The sequence below is a fragment of the Microtus pennsylvanicus genome, chromosome 10, assembly GCF_037038515.1.
Source record: "Microtus pennsylvanicus isolate mMicPen1 chromosome 10, mMicPen1.hap1, whole genome shotgun sequence".
Taxonomy (NCBI): Eukaryota; Metazoa; Chordata; class Mammalia; order Rodentia; family Cricetidae; genus Microtus; species Microtus pennsylvanicus.
In genome coordinates this window covers 95,669,083-95,693,153 of record NC_134588.1, presented here as the reverse complement: position 1 = coordinate 95,693,153, position 24,071 = coordinate 95,669,083, and the positions used below count along the sequence as shown (strand labels likewise).

Sequence of the window (24,071 nt, the reverse complement as noted above, 5' to 3'; positions counted from 1 at the left end):
CTTCCTTTTCTCTTTGGTTTGTCAGGGAAGCTGCTTTAGTTTATTTAGGTATTTGTTTAGTTTTGCTTCTATGAGATTAGGTACTTTTTCTGTATTGATTTTCCAGTTTCTCCATTATAATATTTAAAACGGAAATGAAAAATGGATTAATTTTTCTCAAATATCTATAATACTGAAGAATTCCTGGGAATTGATAATTATTATTTCAGTTTTCAAGAAAATCAGGATTTTGTTAAGACTATATTTATACTTACACATGTTCATTTCTTACATGTGTAATTCCTAGAAATAGTTAATTTGTGGTATTCTGTTTTATTACAAGGTAACAGAAAATTGTGTCAATTTTTTTGAAACCAGAGTGGCATTTTGTTTGATCCTTAGTCCATATGTAAAATTCAGCTTTAGCTATTTCTTCCATTTTCAAATACATGGTGCCAAAAATCAAAGAGTTTAATTTCAGATGTATTTTCTGTAAGAGCCTGAGTTCAGGGCCAGAAGTGAAACAGGGATCTCAGTTTTGTGCATTTAGTTAAAAGTTTTTTTGTGTGTATCTTTTAAATGTTTGACATGATGGGGGAAAAGGGGCATGGTATAAGTTATAAAGTCTTAGGAACTAGTTCATGCAGTAGCTTATTACATTTGTTTAGTTATAAGTTTTACTGATGGTCAAAAGACAAATTTGGAAGATGAAATTAATCACTTTGTTTCTTTTTGTTCAAATTTTCATTTATTTTATTAGGAGAAAAACATATCCTTTGCAAACAGGGAGTCAGTGGGCCAAGTCTTGAGAGGTGGTTGTTTCTCGTACCTCCTGGTAACTGATAAAAGGTTATCACATGATAAAATGATAGTATTTTATTAAACTAGAAAGGTTAGAGAAAAGTCCTTTCTGCTTTGAAGACTGATAGCCAGCTATTTATTTCTCTGCGAGAGCAGAAATTACAGGGTAAGGTGAGCATTATTCTGTGTAAAGCCATCTGGTGATGAATCAGCCAGCTGCTTCCCAGCTGATAGTTAAGGATGGACTTAACATGTGGCCCAGCTCAAGTAATTGCATGCATTAATTATATACTAGGTATGCAGTGTAAGGAAGCCGGAGTGTTTGGCAGGGATTGCACAATGCACTGTTTCCTAGTTCTGTGCCGATGCTGTCGTCCGTCTCAAAGCTTCATTATAATAATTGGCGTCATTCAGACCCTTGACATCAGTTCTCAGTTTGAATTACAGGTAACTACAAGCAGCATTTAAAAAATTTATTTTTTTAATAACAACATAGTAATGGGTTTTCCTCTGGCATTTTCATACATACTTTTCCCCCATTGAGCTTCTTCCCTTACTTCCCTTCCTCACCCCTTACTCTTTCTTTCTCTATTTTCTAGACCCCATTCCACTTTGTTTGAGACAGGGTTTCTCTGTGTAGTTTTGAAGCCTGTTCTGGAACTCACTCTGTAGACCAGGCTGGCCTTGAACTCACAGAAATCCACCTGCCTCTGCCCCTTGAGTGCTGGGATTAAAGGCGTGCACAACTACTGCCCGGCTCACTTTATCATTTTCTAAAACTTTTGATGTGTGTTATTTTGGTTGGTTGTTCTTGAAACAGAGTTTAACTCTGTAGAACAGACTGGCCTGAACTCAGATCTGCCTGCCTCTGCCTCTACTTCTGGAGTGCTGGTTTTAAAGGGGTGGTGAATAAAAAATATAAACTAAACTTTGCTGTCAGAGCTTCTTCAGCTGTATGCTAGATTGCCATGTGTGATAGTTTGCACTATCGTTTTCATTTAATTCTAACAACAGCCAACATTTTTAACATAAAGCATTGGAATGTAACAGTGCAGTGAAGCTGTGTGCTCTGCTTGACAACTGCACAGAGATTTTGATTGGTCTCTTCTTAGACTTTAGAGTTTAAGTATTAAAATGCTAGTCCATTGGATCCTAAGATGAACTGATTCCACAGGAAAGTCCAGTTTTAAAACTGAATATAGTTCTAGGAAGGTGAAAGTGTAACTGTGGTGCTAGGTGGTGTTTACATCTGTCTAGCTCCTGAGAGTTTGAATGTTAAACCTCTGTCATCTAGTTGTGTTGGTGGGAAGCTGCTTGTTTGTTTCCTTGCCACCCAGACTCCAAAAATGATCACACAAAAATCTGTATTAATTGCAGTACTGTTTGGCCAATAGCTTAAACGTATTCCCAGCTAGCTCCTACATCCCAAACTAACATCTCCATTAATCTGTGCATCACCAAGAGTTCATGGCCCACGGGCAAAGTTTCAGTTGGCTCTAGCCGCAGGCATCTGTCCCTGGCTACATGGCTGCCTTCTTTTTCCCAGCATTTAGTTTAGTTTTCCTTCCTAGCTCTCTTTTACTAAGCCACTGGCTGAAACAGATTTATTCATTAACCAATAAAAGCAACACATAGACAGAAGGACTTCCCACACCAGTTGCTGAAAAGCCAAGTCCTATATGGAAGAAGATAAACTGTAAGAGATTGTTACAGAGGAACATAACTAGAAAGTAAGGACCAGATTTACAAGTTAGGTGACCCTAAAGAGTTCCAGGTTACCTGCTCGTCAAGACTTCTGGTAGTCATCACTGCTCCTTCATTTATTAAAAATGCTCTTAGGGAGAGGGAGGGAGAGAGAAGGAAGAGAGGGAGAGGGAGATGATGGGAAGAGGGAGGAAGGGTGTCAATTATGGTGGGTGAAAGGTTGTTCTAGACTAGGAGCTAGAGATGAAGAAACTCTATTTTGGCCTCCTGCTGGCACAGGTGAGATCTTGTGTTCTCGGTCCAGTTTAGAATAAGGACAGCTTCCTGTTTCCATCTAACTGTGCAGCATTCTCTACAAGGCTGAGTTCCCTGAAGCAAGGTTCTTTTGTTTGTTTGCCCTAGCAACCCTGGATTTGGTAGGCTTCTCAATAGGTGTGTGTGTATATACTTAAGTATATCATATGTTTTAATACATAGATACTTGGTATGGCATTTACATGAGTTGAACTTGTCTGTTTCCTCAACATTAATTTTTTTCCTAGTGTTTTGGAATTTATATTATGTATGTAATTTAATAGATATAATATGTATGTATAGTAATCTTATGCAATAGTATATCGAAGCTTCTTGCTTCCATTGAACCATAAATTAGTTGATCATTGATTGACCAGCCTCTCCTCATCTCCCCTCTCCTGGCTATTCCCAAATTCTGGTATCCACCATTATATCTTTTACTTCTGTGAGAGCAATGTTTTCAGATTGTACATGCCAGTGATTTTATAATACTTTGTTTTTATGTGCCTAGCTTGTTTGACTTAACCCAAGAGCCTCTTTTCATCAGTGCTGGGTCGAATGGCAGGATTTTTTGCTTTATTATGGTTGAGTATATGGACATTTGGGTTGTTTTGTTTCTTAGCTGTTGGGGTTAGTGCTGCAGTACACATGCGAATAGAAATGCTTTTCCCTTCTGTCTCACTTCCTTTGTGTATAAATAGACCTGTATATGGGGCTGCAGCATCATACAGTGGCTCTATTTTTAGACTTTTAAGAACCTCCATAATGCTTTTCATAATAGCTGTGCTAGTTTATATTCCCAACTACAGTTACTACCAGCACTTATTATCTTTGGGGTACCTACTTTCTGGATTAAGGTGGTAGGTAGTTCATTCTGGTCTTGACTTTCATTTCCCTGGTGTTTACTATTGGCCACTTACATGTCTTCTTTTGAGAAGTGTCTCTTTGGTTCTATTTCCCAGTTTGAAATTGCTTGGAGCCAGGTGAATGACCTACCTGTAATTCCAGCACTTACGAGGTACAGGCCTGGGGTCCCTGGTGCAGTCTGGTTTTCTCAACTAGCTGGATCAGTTCTAGGTTCAAGGAGAGAACCCACCTCAATAAATAGTGATCAAGGAAGATACTCAACAGTAACCTTCGGTCTCTACATTGTTCTCTTGCCACATAACCTGTAAACACAAATATACCACATATACAGAGGCACATGAAAAAAGGGAAAAAAATGAGTACCTGGGGGAATGATTGTAAATCTATCTTAGAGATATTTAAAGAAAAGCATATAATCTAGCTTTGTGTTATATTGCATTCCCCAAAAGAGAAGACACTTAGTAGGCTCTAGGTCATTGCCTTAGCCCATAAAAGAATATACTAAATAATACATTTTGGTTTTATTTTAAAAAAAATGTGTATTCTCTAACTTATAGTTTCATTAAAAAACAAATAAGACTTATAAAAAGAAATTTTAACTGCATTGTTTTATATAAACATAATAACTGCATAAAATCAATTATATATCGAATTATAATTAGTTATATTACGTGTCATGCTATAGACATGTTTAAAGACTATCTTATAGCAAACGAGAATTAAAAACTTTTATAACATATGAATAGTGCTTGTTTAAACTATTTTTTCTACATAAAGAAGTTGCTTTTTTTTGTTCATATTTGGTCCCTGTGGTTTAGATTGCTTTTAAAGCTGAATTTGACTTCCTTTGAAAATGTCATACTGTAGTTTTCATTTTTGTTCCCTTTTAAAAGTATGTGACTATTGACCTACTTACTATTCAGTGCTTTAATGGCTTCTTCCTTGTACATGGAGTATGTAAATTATGTAATATATTTACATAAGAGATTTCCTTTAGTTAAGTTCTGGTTCTCTATTGACATGGTCTTGGAGACTTCTGAAATAGTGAAAGAAATGCTGAACACCAATTTGACAGAAAGTATGCATTGAATAACTAGATAACTTGGAAACTTAATTAAAACATTTAATTCGACCAAACTAATTAAATAAGCTGAGAAAGTATTAAGATTTGATTGTTTTGACTTTATACAAAATTGTTTGCTTGTTTTAGTAAGAGTTGTGTGCATCGTGTATGTGTACATGACTGGGGTGGTTAGTTTTCTGTCAACTTTATACAAACTAAGGTTACCTAGGGGGGAGAACCTCAGCTGAGAAAATGTCTTCATCAAACTGGCCAGTAGGCAGCCTGTGGAGCATTTTCATGACGGGTAACTGATGGGAGAGGGCCTATCCCACTGTGGACAGTGCCGCCCCTGGGAAAGTGATCCTGGATTGTGTAAGAAAGCAGGCTGAACAAGCCAGTCTGACATGTTCCTCCTTGGCCTCTGCTTCAGTTCCTGACTCCAGTTTCTTTCTCTGACATTCTGTCTTGGCTTCCTCTGATGATGCCTGTAAACCAAATAAACACTTTCTGTCCAAATTGCTTGTCATTATGATATTTATCACATAACATAAAAGGAACTAAGATAGTGACTTTAACATACAATAAGCATTTTCCCCAGTACATTGGACGGTGTTTGCTTTAATGTATGCTTCTATTTTATTGTAGAATACTCTCTTCCATTATAGTTTATTTCCTATACAAATGTAGCATAGTGTACATCTTAGAAAAGAATGAAAATATTCTTTGGATTCCTAAGATAAAACTTGAGTAGTTAATACCAAGACTCTTGAGTTTAGGAGAGGAAGCTAAGGAGCTTGGCACGTAGTACCTTACCTAAGGCCTTGCAGAGGAGAAGCAGTAGAACTTCTGGGATCAGACTCACCCATCGATCTGTTTGACTCCTAACAATGCCACATCCCATAAGACAATAATTGTTAGAATCTCAGTCTACTGGTCCTTCAGGGTTCCTGAAGGAAATCATTTCAGTGGTCCATGGGACCAGATGTTTAATGATACCAAAGAACTTTCTGCCTCTCTTGTTGCATTTGTTAGTACACATGACACAGAAACAACTGTGGTAAACTTCAGCTCAGATTAGGGCACAGGACCAGACTGTACCAGTGGTAGCTATAGACATCACTCTTGTACGACTGCAGTTAGAAAGTCTTAAAAAGCCACCCGCTTCACTTACGATTATCTCACAAAAATCGTAATGGTTGGTTACTCTCTTCCATCTTGGATTCATATTTTTGTAGTGTGTTCTCAGAACTAGACGAAAGTACTTATAGGGTAGTTACACTCAGTGCCAGACTATTGTGGTTGTCTCCTAGAAAATAAGTTGTGTCCCTGTGTGAGTTGTAAGCTGAACTAGGCCCATGCTTTGCTTTCATAAAATATCATTTTACGTCAGTGATTGGCAGATTACTAAAGTAGAGCTAAGCATTTGTCAAAATGAACCTTAAAAAGTGACAGGATTTTCTTTTCAGTAATAAAATTTTAGGTATCAAGGACATCATTTTGAGATAATGAATTCTTCTTGTGAGCTTAGTAGCAGACTAATATTAAAAATCTTTCTGTTGAGATGAGTGGTAATGTTTAATGAATGTGTTTTAAAGTAGTGGAAATGAAAGAATCAAGTATTGTGAAGATCTACACAATTCTGAAAACCATATATTTTCAAAAGACCAATGTATGTATGATGTTACAAAAGTCCACCGAGGGAAGATGAACATGTGCATAGTCTATGCAGGGTTTCCATAGTGCACAGAATCAAAAAAAAATTGGCTTTGTATAGTTATTTTTAGTGTCTTTAAAACACCCTAAAGATATTTCAAAGATTTAAGATAAAATCCTTCTTTATCACTCTAAAACAGCTTTCTTTTACATACTTTATGGTGGGACAGTAAGTGCAAGAAGTAGGGATTTTCTGTTCATCCAGTTGTTTAAAAGATAGCTCATATTGTAAGTAGTGCTATTTTTCTCCTTGGAGAGCGGGCTAGAAAATGAAGTTTTCTACAAATATTAGTGATTTTAAGTGAGATTTCTTTGTTATTCTTTTAAATGAAACAAATACTAGTTTTTCAAGTATATCATAACCCATGTAAAGCAGTACTCTTAGGGGTCCTTTTTTGTAAGTACTAGAGAGTCCTAAGTACCAAAAGTTAAAGAATTGCTACTCTAGGAAAAATGCATTGAAAAGATAGAGTGCTCCTGTGAACCATGAGCACTGCGGAGGCAGTAGCCTCCTCAAGACTGCCTGATCTGCCTAGGAACTTCTTCTACACTTGATAGACAAGCAGTGTCTTTGGATTCCAGAGTTATTCTGGTTATATATCAGATTTACTTTCTCAGTTTCATTCTTTCTCGAACTTTTCCCCTAAGACATGCATTTGTACTGCATGGTTGTTTTTTATATTGCTATACTACTAGCTGTATTTGCTTGGAAATTGCAGATTGAGTCTAGAAGCCTTTTAGTAATATAATAAAAAAATTATTAATTGACCATCTACTTACTAACCTTAATTCTTTCATTTTTAACTAGACTCTTAGAGTTTCTGGATTACAACACTGATGAGAATGTGGTTTATATTGGTTGTAAATGTTGATAAAGGCAATTCTATTTTAGGCCTACTCACAGTGCTGGTAACTAGATACTGAAGAGTTTCTAATGTGCTTTTCTTCATCTGCAGGATGATGTAGCTTTGCTAAGGATTCAGAAGCTAAGCAGAAATGAGCTTGACATCCTGGTTTTTGGTGAGCAGTGGAGGCACTCGCCACAGGCTGCCTCGAGAAATGATTTTTGTTGGAAGAGATGACTGTGAGCTCATGCTGCAGGTAACGTGGCAGCCTTTTCTGTATGCAAGCACTAGCTTAGCTAGGCCCCGAGAGCTGTCCTCCCCTTTACAGAGCCATAGGATTCAGTCAGCTATCAGATACACTTTTTAAAATTAAGACTTAAATCTTCTGGCTCACCTAACTCTTGTATTAGTTTTATTAATTTTATTTATAATAAATTATTTATTAAATAATTCATACTATTTACAAATAAGTTCTGTATTTTGAGGATTATATTTTGAAAAAAGAAAGCTTAAAACAGAAATGTCTGTGCACATGCGTGTGTGATGCACACACACATACATATATATGTACACTTACCTATATTTATAGAAAAACTCATTTTCAAAAACTGCAGTTTTAGAAATCACACTTTAAGTGATAATCAATTTGGTTAGAAAATACTACATTTTGTCCCTTTTTATCATCTTAGTCTTTGGGTTTTTTATGCAGTTTATATTATAATAGTATGTTATAATAGTATTAAAGGAAGAAATCTTGCAAGGTAGCAATTTTCTGACAATAAACTAGGTAAAATAGAAAATAATTCATTGAATTTCTGTGTAATAATTTCACAATTTTTAAAATATGTACTTTGATACATCCAACAAAATCAATTAATTTACATTCAGAATTAAAATTTGAATGTATTGGAAAGAGTAGTTTGGAAATTTAGCTACTTTCATCTTTAGGAAATGATGCCAAATTTATGTTTTATATTTATCATAACACAGTTTAGATTTCATTTAATCTACTTTTTTATATATTCCTGTATTTATCAGCTGTCCTAATAATATTGTCTATATAGGTAAAAATCTTTTTTTGTTACTTATTTTAGTATTTTCTTGTAGTTATTAGCTTAAAGTTTTTACTTTTAGTCCCGTAGTGTGGATAAGCAGCATGCAGTAATCAATTATGATGCGTCTGCGGATGAACATTTGGTGAAAGACTTAGGCAGCCTAAATGGGGTAAGATAACCATGTGTTTTTACTTTGGTCAAATACTTATTTAATGTTAATAAAGTTATATTCCTTATTTGTATAGTCCCCTTTTCTTCAGTTTATCTTTCCCTTTCAAATAATTAAAAGGTGCATAGTACATTGAAACTATACTTAGGAGCTAAAGAATAAAGAGGAACTAAGAAAGCATTTAATGATGTGATATGTGACAAAGATTCCTGTAAGGAGATGAGGTGGAGTTTGAGCTCACTGTGTGACTGCAGTTCATGTGCAGGGAAACAGAAGGCCCTGGTGGTCAGAATGTGTAAAACTCTGGGCACAAGAGATACATTCTCACTTTAGAAAATCAGAATGGAAAGGTAGATTTGGTGCTAGATACTGGAAGACCTTCTCTATTAGGGCTGGAATAAATATAAGGGATTTAAACATGTGCTTTAACACACACAATACATTATTGGAACACTAGGATTTGCTCTTGCTGCTCTTTCTTTGTCTTTTTAAATATATTTGTGTAACTGGTAGGGTTTTTTGTTATTTCTATATGATCTTCCTACATTTTACAGAATATTTAATAGAGGATTGAAAGAAGATTGATGTATTAAATTATTTCAACATTTTAATTTTCCTGTGACTCTTCTAACAAGAAAATATATTATCTTTGATACTATATCCTGTTGAAATTTGACAAACTATTTGTTTTTTGAGTGATTCAAATTGCTGCTGTGAAAAATACACATTGAACACATGGAAAGCAAATGCATAATTTTTTTTTTACTTTTTAATTTGCCTACTAATAAAAGACTTTAATATTGATTATTTGAACTTTTTTGGTTAGCTGTTCTGTTGATTCTAGTACATGTAATTAAGTCTACATTCTCCCATGTGGCATGAACCATTACAGACTGTCCCCTTCTCCCTTGACATCCTCCAGAACCAGAGCTGTAGTCTTCCTGCTCTCTGCTCCCCTAGGAGGAGTCCGAGCGGGTTAGATTTTCTTTGGCAGAGTTCTTTCCATTCTCCTTGCCATTCTGTACTTTTTAAAAGAGTAAAGCTCAAATTCTGCTTTTTTTTTTTTTTCAGAGACAGGGTTTCTCTGTAGCTTTGGAACCTGTCCTGGAACTAGCTCTGTAGACCAGGCTGACCTTGAATTCACAGAAATCTGCCTGCCTCTGCCTCCCAAGTGCTGGGATTAAATGGGATTAAAGGTGCCTGCCATCACCAACTGGCAAGAGTAAAACTCAAATTCTACTTCTTAAAGGGACAAAGAGAAGGCCCTTACATTTAGGAACATAAACTAGTTAATGTTAACATGATGAAAGAATTAAAATTAAAAAACAAAAACAGACAAACTAGGCACACGTACTATAAAGGATATATATATATATATATATATATATATATATATATATATATATATATATATTAATAGTGTGGATTACAATTCCTGTTGACTTCTTCCACCAGAGCACTTGCCTCTGTACCTTGCCATGCCTCGCACATCCCAGTCCTGTCTTCTGTTGCTTTGCCACTACACAGCAGCCTAGGTTCCAGCCTACACCCGTTTCAGACTGGAGTTCGGTGAGGACATGAGTGCAATACCCAGCACATTCATAACAAGTTGAATGTGATTACCTGCATGTTTGTAATTCTAGCACTGGGGAGCGGAGACAGGTGATTTGCAGCACTTGCTGGCCCGCACACCTAGCCTAACTAGCAGTCCTGGGTCCCAGTAAGACTTTGCCTCAAAAATAAGTTAGATGGATTGTGAAGACCACTACCTGAAGTTGACCACTGTCCTCCACAGACAGGAGCACTGATGAGTGCATGCATGTGTGTGCACAAAATGTAAATAAAACATTAAAATTTAAAAATATAAAATTATTTTATTAGGTTCTTGTCGGGAAATACTGCATGGTCCTTCTTAATAAATGGCTAACGGTATGAAAATGTTTTCTTTTTGTTCTTATAAGTACCCTTTTCTCTTATTGATTCTGGATGAAAGAAAAGTGAGCTAGAATTATCTTCATTCCCTGAAGATACACAGTTGGATTGTTTTGTCTATGCTGTGATTATATCATCATTGTAATAATCTACAGTGTTCTTGTCTATTCATTGTATAATTGAATTTTATTTTTTTTCCTGTTTATCTCCCTTTGCTTCAGTAGACATTTAAACTGAGTATTTTCAGCTGTCCTCTTTAATAGTGCTTTAAAAAATAGGAACTAAAGGAAAAGAAGAAAAAGCCTACAAAGATAGCCTCTCCAAGCTGGGTGATGGTGACGCATGCTTTTAATCCCAGCACTTGGGAGGCAGAGGCAGCCCGATCTCCATGAGTTTGGGGCCAGCATGGTCTACAAGAGCTAGTTCCAGGCTAGGCTACAAAGTTACAGAGAAACCCGGTCTCAAATAACAAAAATAAAAAAATAGCATCTCCAGAAGTCCTCTTAGAAAGCCAATGCAATATGTCAGGCATTGCAGTAAGAAACTGAAGGATGACAGAATGTTGATTTATTTCTCTATTGCCTTGCCGTATTCTTCTGTCTGGGCTTTTCACTGTAGCCATTAGCAACCATTGAATACTTGAGATGTAACTAGGTTAAATTCCAAAGACTTATACATACATGTAAAATATCTTACCAATTTTACTTCTTGAACTAGTATGTTTTTAATGCACTAGATTACACCTCAAATGCATTATCAAAACTGATTTTAGTTCCTGTTATAAGCCTGCAAGAAAATACAAGTAGTGTATACTGTTTGGGAATTCTGATATATTTCTCTTGTATAGTGCCTTTCTAGATAATTCTGCTATCTGTCTTGTTACTTTCATAATATTCAGCATTGTTAGAAATAATTGAGTAAAAGTAAAATACCCTGGTGAAGAGAAAGTAGAATTTCAACATATAGTAAAAATCCATTTACTAAGATACCATTGTGTATCTTAGATTCATAGATCCAAAGGATCCATATGGCAGCTGTAAAGCAACCTCAAGATGGCTCAGCAGTTAAAGATACTTACAGCTAAGCCTGATGAACTGAACTGAATTCCTGAAACCCACATGGTGGAAAAAGAACTAATTCCAGCAAGATGTCCTGACCTCCACATGCACAGTATTGCACACATGCTTACACATACATATACCACAAATAAAAAAATGTAATGTTTTAAAAGGAATGATTCTGAGAATGATGTGATAAAATGTTAATCCCTACAAATAAAATTACTAAAAATCCTGAAGCTGTTTAGAGTTAAGTACTTTACTTTGTACAGATTTCCAGCTTCAGGTTAAGCACTTTCCTAACTTCCTTTTTAGAAAAATTCCAAGTGCCAAAATTCAGCCTGGCCTCACTGTGCTTTGTGTTACCAGTAATATTGACAACAGGTTTAGTGTGAAATAATTCATGCTGCAGGCTGCTTCACACGTGTTAGGATACACCTAACGGTAAATACTTTCGATGAATTTGACTGGAATGTGAGAATTAATATTCATATGCAATTGAACCTTTTTCTTTCTTCCTTGTAGACTTTTGTGAATGATGTAAGGATACCAGAGCAGACTTACATCACTTTGAAACTTGAAGATAAGCTGAGATTTGGATATGATATCCTTATATAAGTTTTTGCATTTATTAAATGAATTAAAAATATTTACTATGCTACAAATTAACATCTTGTGATATAAGGATTCACAATATTGAAGTTTATGCTTATTAGAAGCTTTCTGCTTGCTTTTCCATTACTGGTTCCTAGGAATGGTCCTGGAAAGCTTGGTAAGACGCAGCTGCTTCCCATCTCTCTGCCGTGCTGCTGTGCATATAATTTAGGTGCTAAAGACTGGAGCTGGGGGGAGGACAGTGAAAGTCTTAAGTACTGTCTACCTAGGTTCTTGCCAGGGGAATTGTGAGGGCCCAAGCCAGTCTCTTAGGAGGATATAAAACATTAACCTGCCTTCCCTTCCGTGCTATCCTGCTGGTTTAATTCAAACTTTAACGTATCCTATGTAGTCTGACACAAGTTTTACTAGAACGTTATCATTTAATGTATGTTTGAATTTTTGTTTAATAATCAAAGTCTAATAACTGAACAGTTGTAAGATTTTACTGTACTGTAAAGAATAGTAGAAGGAACCTAGTAAAATGACTAAGCGATAAAAACACTTCTATTTGTATATAATTGAAATAAAAATACTTCTCATTATGATGGAACTTTATCTTGAGATTTATTTAGTTCTTAAACATGTACCAAGACTCAAATAATAGTTTAAAAAATTAAACATTAGCAATCTGGTAGACTTAGATCACTTTATCAGAGAAATTGTGGTCTCAGATAGCTCTAGCTGATACTCAAATGTATTAACACAAGTAACAAAAGATAGAAAGTTTAAAGTTTAAAATTTAAAGCTAGAATAGTTTTATAGCACATTACATTTATATTTGAAAAAGTAAAAATATAAATTAAATACTTATTTGTTATATATTCTAAATCTTTTAAAAAAATATATCTGGTGAAGCTTGTGAGAGGGCTCAACAGGTAAGGTTACTTGCTGCCAAGACTGGCAACCTGAGCTCAATTCCCATGACCCACAGAGTGGAAGGAGAGAAAAGACTTCTGTAGTATATTGGGTGACCACTACATATGTGTCTTGGTGCACATGCTTTCACACATATGCCACATAAATAAATGTAAATGTTTTAAATGGCATAAAGTTATGAAGTAACAATGAAAAGAATTTTATGGTCGAGGAGGTAACCACAAAATGATTAAAGGGTTGCAGCATCAAGAAGGTTGAGAACCAGATATAAAGGAACATAGGGCTGTTAAATTGGCAGAAATGTTATTTCATGGGACAGAATTTTCTAAATCATTTTATGTGATAGCTGTGTTTGTTTCTGTATTAATTATACTAGACTAGGGAACTTGTCATGCTTTATTCGTATATAAAATTGATAGCCAGTCTATACAGAAAATGCCCTAGCATGGAAAGCTCTGATTAACACTGTCACCTTATAGGAGAGACAACATTAATATGGCTTAAGATTTGAACTAGAGAACATAATGCATATGCCATAAGTCACAAGAAAACTAGAGAGTTTTTCTTGTGAAAAGGATGAATCTCAGTGAAATATTCAAATTTTCAAAATTACCTTATACTCAAAACAACAATCAATAAACCTCAGAAACTTGTGATCATTCAAATGGCCACAAATGTGCAGTAAAGAGGCCTAATAAGTTCCTTCCTTCATATCTGGTAGGTACTTCCTATTGTGCAGGTACAATTTTGGTGATCTGAGGATATACTAAATGATTTTATAAACAGTGTTTTTTAGTCTGAAGAAATCATGCAATGTATTTTGGACATACTTTCCCTCCCCCAACTCCTTTTGTAACCGCCATTCCCTCCCTTGCCTCCCAACTTTGAGTATTTTTTTTTTAGTTCCTCGCCCACACCTTTTCAGTTTGTGTGGCCTAGCTAGCCAACCTCAGGGTGGGCCTACCCGGGGTTGCATCATTGAGGAAAACTGACTCTAGTCCAGTGATTATCCTCAGACTCATCAGCCTTGTGCCTGAGTTCCCTGAGTGCTAAGATTATAGGCATATGCCACCGTACTTCATTGCATTTTACTTTTTTTCTTAAGATTTTTAATTTCCATACAAAGTACTGGGTTTCAAATACAATTTGCTTTTGTTATCCTCTTTACAATCTTCCATGCCCTTTGACCCCCTTCTGCTCTCATGTCATGTATGTTCTATTACTGTCTTTACCACTTCTGCTCTTTTGATCTTTTTTCCAGTTTCGCGACCTATACACACATCTCTACATACATATGCACATTAAGATCCAAAGTCTATGTACAAAATAGAAAATGTAGTATTTGTCTTTCTGTATTTCAGTTGCCTTGCTGAATTACAGATCCACCTACTTCCATGCACACTTTATAATTTTATTTATAGCTGAGTAAAATTCCACTATATGTATGTACTACATTTTCATTAAACATTGAACTGTTGATAGACATCTGTGCTAGCTCTGTTTCCTTGTTATTATGAATAAAGAATAACAAACACAGATGTTCAGGTACCTCTTTGGTGGGATGTGGAACACTTTGGTATATTCCCAGTTGTGGTAGATAGCTGGATCATATGATAACTCTCTTTTTGGTTTTTTTTTTTGAGACACCTTGATACAGATGCCTATAATTTTTATATCAGCTTATACTACCATTAATAGTGAATAAATGTTTCTCCTACCCCCATTTCTTCAACCAGCATTTGTTGTCTTTTATTTTTCTGATAATAGCGAGCCATTTCGATGTGGTAAGATAGAACTCAAAGTACTTTTGATTTTCATTTTTCTGATGGATGTTCAACATCCTATGTGCATATATATGTATGTATATATATTTGTCTTCAGAACTGTCTTTTTAACTAGTTTAATGATTTGCAGTTTTACTTTTAGTGGCCTATTTTTGAAGTTCATAATACGTTCTAGATATTGACTCCATTATACGTATAGCTAACACATTTTCTCCCATTCTGTGGCTATTTGTTCACTCTGCTGGTAGTTTGCTTCGCTGTGCAGAAGTTTCACAATTCCATGCAATCCCACAAAGGCTATTTGCTGTGCTGTCAGATCCTGTTCAGAAAGTTTTTGGCCATGGCTATGTCTTGCAATGTTTTTCTCTAGCAGTATCAGCATTTCAGGTTCTAAATTAAAGCCTTTCATCCACTTTAAGTTCATTTTTGTGCCAGATTTGGATCAAATTTCATACTTCTGAAAGTAGATACCCCGTTTTGCCTGCAGCACTGATTTTTAATAGACTGTCTTTGTTGCAGCATGTGTTTGGGACAACCTTGTTATATTAGCTGTTCGTCGCTGTGGGGGTTTGCTTCTGGATCCTCCGTTATGTTCTCTTGGTCAGTATGTCTGTCTCTTCTTGTGCCAGAACCGTGCTGTCTTTGTCACTTGCTCTGCAATGTACTTTGGAGATCAGGTATTGTGATATTTCCAGCAATGTACTTGTTACTTAGAATTGCTTTGGCTATTTTTGGCCATTTATGTTTTTATATTTATTTCTAGATTATCTTTTATAGTTGCATAAAGAAAGACATTGGTATTTTGATTAAGATTGCGTTGAATCTGTAAATTACTTTTGTAACATCCATATTCAAGACTTACATAATTCTGCCAGTTAGGAGCATTTCTATGATCAGCTATTTTTCCAGTTTCTCAAGTTTTCATTGAAAAGGTCTACTTCCTTATGTGTATCCCTAGGTACTTTATTTTGGCAGATGGATGGAATGTTTTTTTCATAATTTTTTTCTCAGCAAATTTGTTGTTGTTTTTATGTTGATTTTATGCCCTACAATATTTCTGAAAGTGTTTAAGATCTGCTGGAATCTGTAGAGCCTCTTAGATATAGAGTCATCGCATGTGCAAATACGGATAATCTGACTCTTCCTTTTGTATTTTATATCTTCCTCTTAATTCCTGAGGCAAAAAAGTGCTAGACCAGTGATTTCTCAACCTTCCTAATACTGTGATCCTTGTGGTGACCCCCAACCATAAAATTATTTTGTTGCTATTTTATACCGTAATTTTGTTAGTTATGAGTTATAATATAAACATCTGCTATTCAGAATATCTAATAGGCAACCCCTGTGGGAGTTGTGACCCACAGGTTGAGAACTGCTTGCTAAACGATTTTTTACTAAATGTTTAGTTACATGTATGTTTTTATGTGTATCAGCAAATTTGTACATGACAAGAAAGGAAATAATTTTAATATTTCAAAGCATTAGGAAGCCACTTTAGTGACAAGAAAGCTCCAGAGAGAATTCTATAAGTAGATTCTTTGGGGGTAGGGGTTCTGTTCATTGAATTATTTATTGAATAAGAACACAAGTCAGTGGATTGAACAGAGCATTCTTCAAGGTTGTTTACAGCTCTAAGAAGCTTTGTTAATAAGTTTACTGCTCCCATTACATTTGGACATTCTCTCTCTTCTCCCTCCCTCCATCCTTCCTTCCCTCTCTCTCTGTCTCTCTCTTTCACACACACACACACACCACAGTGATTATAGTTTTCTACCCTTAAAGTGATTGATGAATGCTTTGAATTAGTATATGATTATAAAATTTTAAGGTTAACTAATGGTAGGAAATATGACCTCTAGTGAATTGATCCTTAATAAGAAGCCTCGTTGTTTTGGTATAATAATGAAAGTATTCATTATATTTAGCACTTGTTCTTATGTGTATAGAATCATTGTTTTATAATGTAATATGACCTTACTGCAGTACATGGAGGGAAAGGGGGTATTATGGTTGCATATAAACCCTGATTACAGCATTCATTTTCTTTGTACTTACAAAATGAATCTCATTTTTATTAAAGTTTATAAAATTTGAGTAATCAACTTCAGAATTTTTAAGGTTGTTAATATTTATAAATGACATTATGTATTTTAAGTATTTTTTCTTATTAAAGGGAGTATTATAGGCACATCTTACTTTCCAGGTATTCTGTGAGCTGCCAGAAGAATCTTAACTTTGAGGACAGCCTAGAGACCTTGTCTACAAAGGAAAAATAATTTTTTTTTTAATCTGAGGATGTGGTTCAGTGGTGGAGTAGTAGTCTAGCATATACAAGGTCTTGGATTTAATCCCCAGGACCTGTTTAAATAGAAAATAAATAAACACAAAATTCTATATTTACTCTTGAAGTCAGACAATTTCCAGATTATACTTAATAACCACTTTCAAGTACAGGGACCAAAATTTTGGTGTTATATTCTTCCTTAGCTCTATTTACATACAAATCTCTTCACTGTAGTTCGAGGAGAGATGAGGGTCCCTGAAGAAGCTCTTAAGGTAAGCATTTATCCTATTGTTAGTCTATTGCTCACTACAGTAGACGTCTTTCATGAAAGCTTCCCTTTGGTTTAAAATGTTTTGTAGCATGAGAAGTTTACTATTCAGCTTCAGTTGTCCCAGAAGTCTTCAGAATCAGAATTATCAAAATCGGCAAGTGCTAAAGGCACAGACTCAAAAGTGGATGCTACTGCTGAGGTGCAGCATAGAGCTACAGAAACCCTGAAATCCGAGGAGAAATCTGTGGGTAAGTGCCCTGTAGGATCTGAAGAGTGGTCTGCAATAGCCGTATCTATTCAGGGGGAGAGTGGGAGGGGAAGAAGAGAAGAAGCACAAAAGAAAAACATCAAGTTTGGTGCTCTAAGAAACCAACTCTGGAAGCTCCTTTAAAGCCGCCAACTGGAGTTCCCAATATAAAGTCCCAAACAGAGTAAACTGTCCCTTAGGGTGAGGCTTGCAATTAACAGCATATAAAATATGGAGAGAAAACATCGTCTAATAGGTTGCTCACACATTCCTGCAGAAACTAACGGGAAACTGAGGCAGCCAGTTACTGTTCTCAATTAAGCTGTCTCTTGGTGGCTCAGCTTCCCAGAGCTGCATTTCCAGTTTCTCTTTTCCTCTGCAGTCTTAAATATTCCGGGATTAATAATAATAACTTCTATTGTCCTCAAGAACACGTTTTACTTTTGGACGCTTTTGTTTTCTCTGAAACCGTCAGAGCTAGGGGCACTAGCTTATCCCCAGACCTTGGAAGACACTTTGAGACAAACCCACTCAGGGTCTGAAGTGGGGGTTGGTGTCTACCCCAATCTAGAACTAGCTTCTCAGTGACCTCAAACAACACATGGTAGTTTGTCAAATAAAAGGTAACAGCCCATGATCATTGTCAATATAATATACATTACAATACGTTAACTCTTTTGGAAATTCCTAATTTATACTTGATTTTGAAGAAATTACATTCTTTGTTCCCAAACACATGTGCTTGTATAAAAATAATGTATACTAGTGATTGATCCCAGAGTACATTTTAATATATCCCGTTTTCCCTAGGAAACATTGACAAATATGTGCAGGTACACCCAATATGTTAAATATTTAAAGTGATTTCAGTATTGGAAAGAAATAGTTTATTGTTTCATATTATCTATATTTCTCTGAATTACAATTGAAGTAAAAGGGAAAATTTAATATACCATCCTCATAGAATGCTTACAGTTTTAATAACTACAAAGATGCTTTATGTAGATAATCCCTTCACATAACAAATGTATTAAATTGATAAACAGTACTACAGTACTGAAACTGCAGATTTGTTATCATTGAATGCAAATATAGTTACTATATAATACTTTGTGTTGTTGCTCATGCCAGTATTTGCTTTCATTTCATCTTTTTATATATAAGATTTAATGACATTTCTGATCAAACTGGTTTCATTATTCCTTTGGTAACAAAATTCTTCCACCTAAGACACTTCTGTCTAAATACTCAAAGATCATTTGTTACTGAGGCTCAGATATAGATCAGAGAGCCCCAAACACTTAACAAAAAGCTGTTGGATTAGATATAGTAAGCTGTATTACTTGTTCACTTAGTTATGTTTAGTGCTGTTTAAGATAATTTTCAAATGTTACATTACTGAAAATTGAGTACTTTTAATCAAATAAGTAAATCTAGCATCATGCAAAATGTATTTTCCTGCTTCATCTACGTTAGTAATTTTTTTTTCTCCCCACCTCTTTTAGATGTTTCTGCTATGCCCCGTGGTACTCCTTTATATGGGCAGCCATCATGGTGGGGAGATGATGAGGTGGATGAACAAAGAGTTTTCAAGTCTAATGGCAAGCCTGAAGAAAAAAGTCATGAAGCTGGGACTTCAGGTAAAAGTACCTCAATGGCTATGATATTAAATTCGTATTGGTCAAATATATTCCAAACAAAAGTCAGTCTACTCTGAAAAATGATCTGTACCATAACTTGATTTTTTAAAGGTGATGATGGTTTGCTTTTGAAATGTTTATAAACGCTTGTTATATTTTCTAGCTAATAAAATTGTTGAAAACTATAAAAAAATTAATGCTATAACTGAACATATTAAGTATTTTAAAATATTTACATGAATTGATAAAATAGTAGGACATGTGAGTTACGTTTTTTACTTGATTCATGCTTATATACTCACTGTAAAATATAATAATTCTGTTATGTTCAGAAATATAGTATGAAATTATAAGTTCCTTAAAGCCTTAGTATGCTTACTTTATTGAGATAGAATAGCAATAAGATTTAGAATTCAGCAGCCAAAGTACAGAAATAGATCCTCATGTCAGTAACTAAGGAATATGTTCTTTTGTTGGTGATGTGGGTAAGTGGTGACCAGTATCTAGAAAAGACAAGATTTCCAAGATAAATGGAGGTACCGAGATACAGATTGTCCCTGAGTTGTTGAAGAGACGTCAGAACTGTAGGATGGAACAGCCAGTTTGTTTAGTAACATCAGATAAGGATCCAAAAGTGGAGGAACTAAATACAGAGTCAAGAGTCAGTTTGGAGGACAGGGTGTGACTCTGAGACAAGGACAGACCACATCAGAATGCTTTAAGGTTTTTTTTATTTTATTTACACAAAGTAAGCAAAACAGTTTTCTTAGCTGGAGAATTATAAACATTCTGTCTTCTGACATAGTATAATTACACCGGAGTACAAGTCTTTACAAGCTGTCATAATGAAGTAGGTCTTATAATGCCAAGCTTGCCAATGCGTTTCTATCACTGCTTTGTTTAAGCAGTGATGTTTCTTAGTATTATTTATCCTGCCTTCAGATGTGAGTGAGAGGACTGCTGTCCAGTACCAAGTAGGAAATGAAGGTTTTGCATCCCATGCATGATTTCTCTCAGGGTTGTTTGGTGCAATAGACAGTATTGGTAGCTAGTTTTGCCATCTCTGTCTTGCTATCCACAGTACTTACATACTAATGGACTACTTACATTCAAAGCTGCAGCCGTCAGCATTCAAAGTTAGAAATTTTTTATCACACTCAGCAATAAAGAACAAATGTTGTATACAGAAGACCTTTCAGGATTTGGAAGGAGACTCCTCTTCCAAAATCTTCAGCACAACTCTCATTAGTTCCTCACAGATTGAGGTCACCTGCTGTTCTAATCAGTCTCTGGCAAACCACGTGAGGTCATCATTATCTTGCTCACCTTGAAGCAGATGTGGAGTTATTTGTCCCTAGGGCATATGGGCAGTGTCGTAGAGAGTTGTTCTAGAAACCATCTGAAGTTCTTTTAGGAAAAAGTTCCTTTAGGAAAGAAACTGGGCGTCTTCAAGAATGTCTATTTTTTTTTGTCTTCTCCATTTTATCTAATATATTACCTACCTTTGTTGTCTTCGCTTTTATTGCTGAGTCATAATTAAACTTTTGACCTTAAGTTTCAACCTCATTGCAGTAATCTTTGCATAGCAAATATGAACTGATCTTTAGTTCCAAAAACTAGAGTGACCTTGTTTTGTCTGATAAGTAGATTTTGAACTTTTTATTCCATAGTGTACTTTATATCTGATTATTACTGTTTTAGTGTCCTTTCCCAGTGTACTCTTACATGAATTGTGCTAATTCCTGCCTCCTCTTCTCCTACAATATGTGCAGTGTAAATTACTAAATGATATTATATTGCTAGTGTACAGTACTGTTTCATTTTTGTGTAAATCTTTATGACTGAACTCTAAATTCCTTACTTCAAGTACCATATATGCTAATCTCATTTTGCACCAGAACTATCTGGTATGGAGTAAGGGGAATATAACTAATTAGAAAGGTTAGAAAAACAGATCAATTTAACTATTACAAAATTCAGAAAATAATTGCATGATAGTGAAAATTAAGGAGGCATAATAAATGTAGCCTTTGCTCCCTCACACAACTTTGAAATTCTGATGTACATAACTTATAAAATACAGTGATTCCCGCATGTCACTATGGTACAGAGTAGAACCGTAACAAATGATGACAAGCATTCAGTTGCACTTGACTTGTCCCTTTCTTCCAAATGATCCATTTGCATCTCAACTTTATGGCAATATCCAATGGTAGTAGTCACTGTTATTTCTGCCCACTTTGTAGATAAGAGAATAGAGGAAGAGTGATAGTAACTTCCTTCCTGAAGAGAACACTCTTCATGGGATTTCAAGAATAGACACACTCCAGATTCGCATACAGCAAGTGCAGAGCAGACTTTATTCACCGTTGATTTTGTTAACAGTACACAAAAGACAGAGAGCTAAGAACAATTTAAGTTTTTCCTTTATTATTGAGAATCATCATTGTATAAGTTATTGAACAATAAAACCTACAGTAATGTCCTCCAAAGCCTGAGCCTCCTAGGCTCTTGATACTGTGTTACTGGGATACTGTTTTCAAGGTCATTTAGCAGCTCTTGATTTTCCCCTTTCTCACTATAATAATTTCTCTAAAATACTATCACTTTTCTTTGACAAAATTTACTTTGGAGTAAATTTTGAAAAGAATAACTTTTACTTTGAAATTTTCTTTTCTTAATGTTCTCTGCCTTTTGTATATTTTTTGACAGTGTGACTGTGGCTATTATGATCATTATTATTTTAGTAATGGAACCTGATACCACCTATATCATATCTCACATATTTGATGGCAAGAATATTACTTTGTAACATAAAAGATGGTTTTGTTATAATTTCATATTCGATGTGCTATAAAGAAATAAATTATTGTACCTAATGTGTTGTAGAAAGATGTAGTATTTGAAAATTTTTCAGAAGCCTAAATAGTTCATGTAATTAAAAAAATGATCGGAAACAGCCTAGTATGCCTGTTTTGCTTTTTCTCCCTAGAAAATTGTGATTGATTTACTCTGAAAACTATTTAAATAAAGTTAATATTTAAGCCTTAGGGAAATTTATTTATATTAATTCTTTTATGATAATAGACTGTCTTGGTAATAGATTTTCTTTTCTCAAAGGGCAGCTTAATCTTCACCTTTTTTCTTGTACATTGTGCTACAAACACCACCTGTTTTCACATCTTTATGCAGTCAGTGGCTTAAGCAGTGGAAGAATTGTCACAGTGTTCCATATGTTCCATATTTGCCTGTTTTCCTTGTCACTCACAGCTGTTATTCAGCTTTGACCCATGACCTTTGGGCGGTTGTGCACATTCTGCTGTTCAGAGGTGTAACCTAACTTCTTCCTGACTTACTGGCTGACTACAGAATTTCTGTTTTTTTCACTATTTCTTTCATATGACTGCTTGAATTGCCATGCTGCAAGGAAACCACGTGTTTTATTGCTAACTACTCTTACCTTATAACATGTGTGTCATCTCCCAAGTTTCCATATTATCAATTTTGTCCTAAAGTGGGGGTTTCTGAATATGATAGAGACTGGTAAGTGGAGTTGTTACTTAAAAGCATTGCTTTTATATATACTTCCTATCTCCATCCTCATTTGACCGCCTCTTTACTATTAGAGCCCTACATTTGTTCTCAAGTATTTCAAATCACTCATTCTGGTAACTGAATTAGGTAATTCATGCTTTTTCTATTATACTATGTGTGTATATATTTTACACACACATGTGTATGTATAGAACATCTCCTTCTATACTTTAATTCTTTCTCATTTTGATGATTTCTTTCTAAGTTTTCTAGTTGAGAAATGAATGAGTCTGTCCATACAGGGTCCATCTTTTACTGTTTTGTCTTTTTTTTTCCATTGTTGCTGTTTATCTTGCATCTCCTATTGGTAATTGGATCATCTCTGTGACTTTTTTCTGTCTTATCAATGCTGTTGTTTTTCATCCAGATTGTTATCTGCCTTCCAAGTCTCAGAATAGTGCAGATGGTCATTACCAGGGACCCTTGTGCTACAGGCTCCCAAATATTTTTATTTCTCTCTCATTTTTCTCATTAGGGTGCAGCATAGATGCCAAGCAAGTGGAGGAACCGTCTGCAGCTGCAAATGAAGAATCACTTTTTCCTTTCTGTAGGGAACCAAGTTATTTTGAAATCCCTACAAAAGACTTCCAGCAGCCGTCACAAATAGCAGAGAGCACTATTCATGAGATTCCAACAAAAGACACCTCAAGTTCTCATACCGCAGCTGCAGGGCATGCTTCATTTACCATTGAATTTGATGACAGTACACCCGGAAAAGTAACTATTAGAGACCATGTGACAAAATTCACTTCTGACCAGCGCCACAAGTCAAAGAAGGCCTCTCCCGGAACTCAAGACTTGCCAGGAATTCAGACAGGAATGATGGCACCAGAAAACAAAGTAGCTGACTGGCTAGCACAGAACAACCCTCCTCAGATGGTGTGGGAGAGAGCAGAAGAGGATTCCAAGAGCATCAAAAGTGATGTTCCCGTGTACTTGAAAAGGTTGAAAGGTAAAGTGACTTTCAGAAATTCTCTGTGTCAGAAGAAAAAGTTGGTCATCAGAGTTACCCGACTGTTATCACTTAATTATACAGTGGACAATACCTCATTTTTCAGATTTATATGTAATTTTAAAGCTCAAAGACCAACAACACTGGTCATGTCTGAATTACTCATTTAAAGTATCCTTTCTTTATTTTCTTCCCAGTGTGGTTACTTTGGTTTTGGCAGATGTGGTTATTTATGTCATTAAATATCTTTGTTTTTTCCTACAGAAATATAAAATTTATTAATCAT

General features: G+C 35.3%; 1 protein-coding gene across 27 annotated transcripts in view; it reads left to right on the top strand.

Moving 5' to 3' along the window:
- Cep170 (centrosomal protein 170) overlaps positions 1-24,071 on the top strand; it is an 84,601-nt gene that overhangs the window by 12,786 nt on the left and 47,744 nt on the right. For 17 of the 27 annotated variants that reach the window (XM_075989231.1, XM_075989229.1, XM_075989236.1 and 14 more), the window contains exons 2-8: positions 7,378-7,522; positions 8,401-8,490; positions 12,006-12,084; positions 17,295-17,353; positions 17,441-17,600; positions 19,105-19,239; positions 23,309-23,785. In XM_075989231.1, the coding sequence (XP_075845346.1) occupies positions 7,418-7,522; positions 8,401-8,490; positions 12,006-12,084; positions 17,295-17,353; positions 17,441-17,600; positions 19,105-19,239; positions 23,309-23,785 (1,105 nt within the window). In that variant the 5' untranslated portion in view covers positions 7,378-7,417. Of the gene's footprint in view, positions 1-7,377; positions 7,523-8,400; positions 8,491-12,005; positions 12,088-13,685; positions 13,731-17,294; positions 17,354-17,440; positions 17,601-19,104; positions 19,240-23,308; positions 23,786-24,071 lie in introns of those variants that run through there. The other 10 variants (XM_075989248.1, XM_075989240.1, XM_075989237.1 and 7 more) reach the window with 2 other exon arrangements.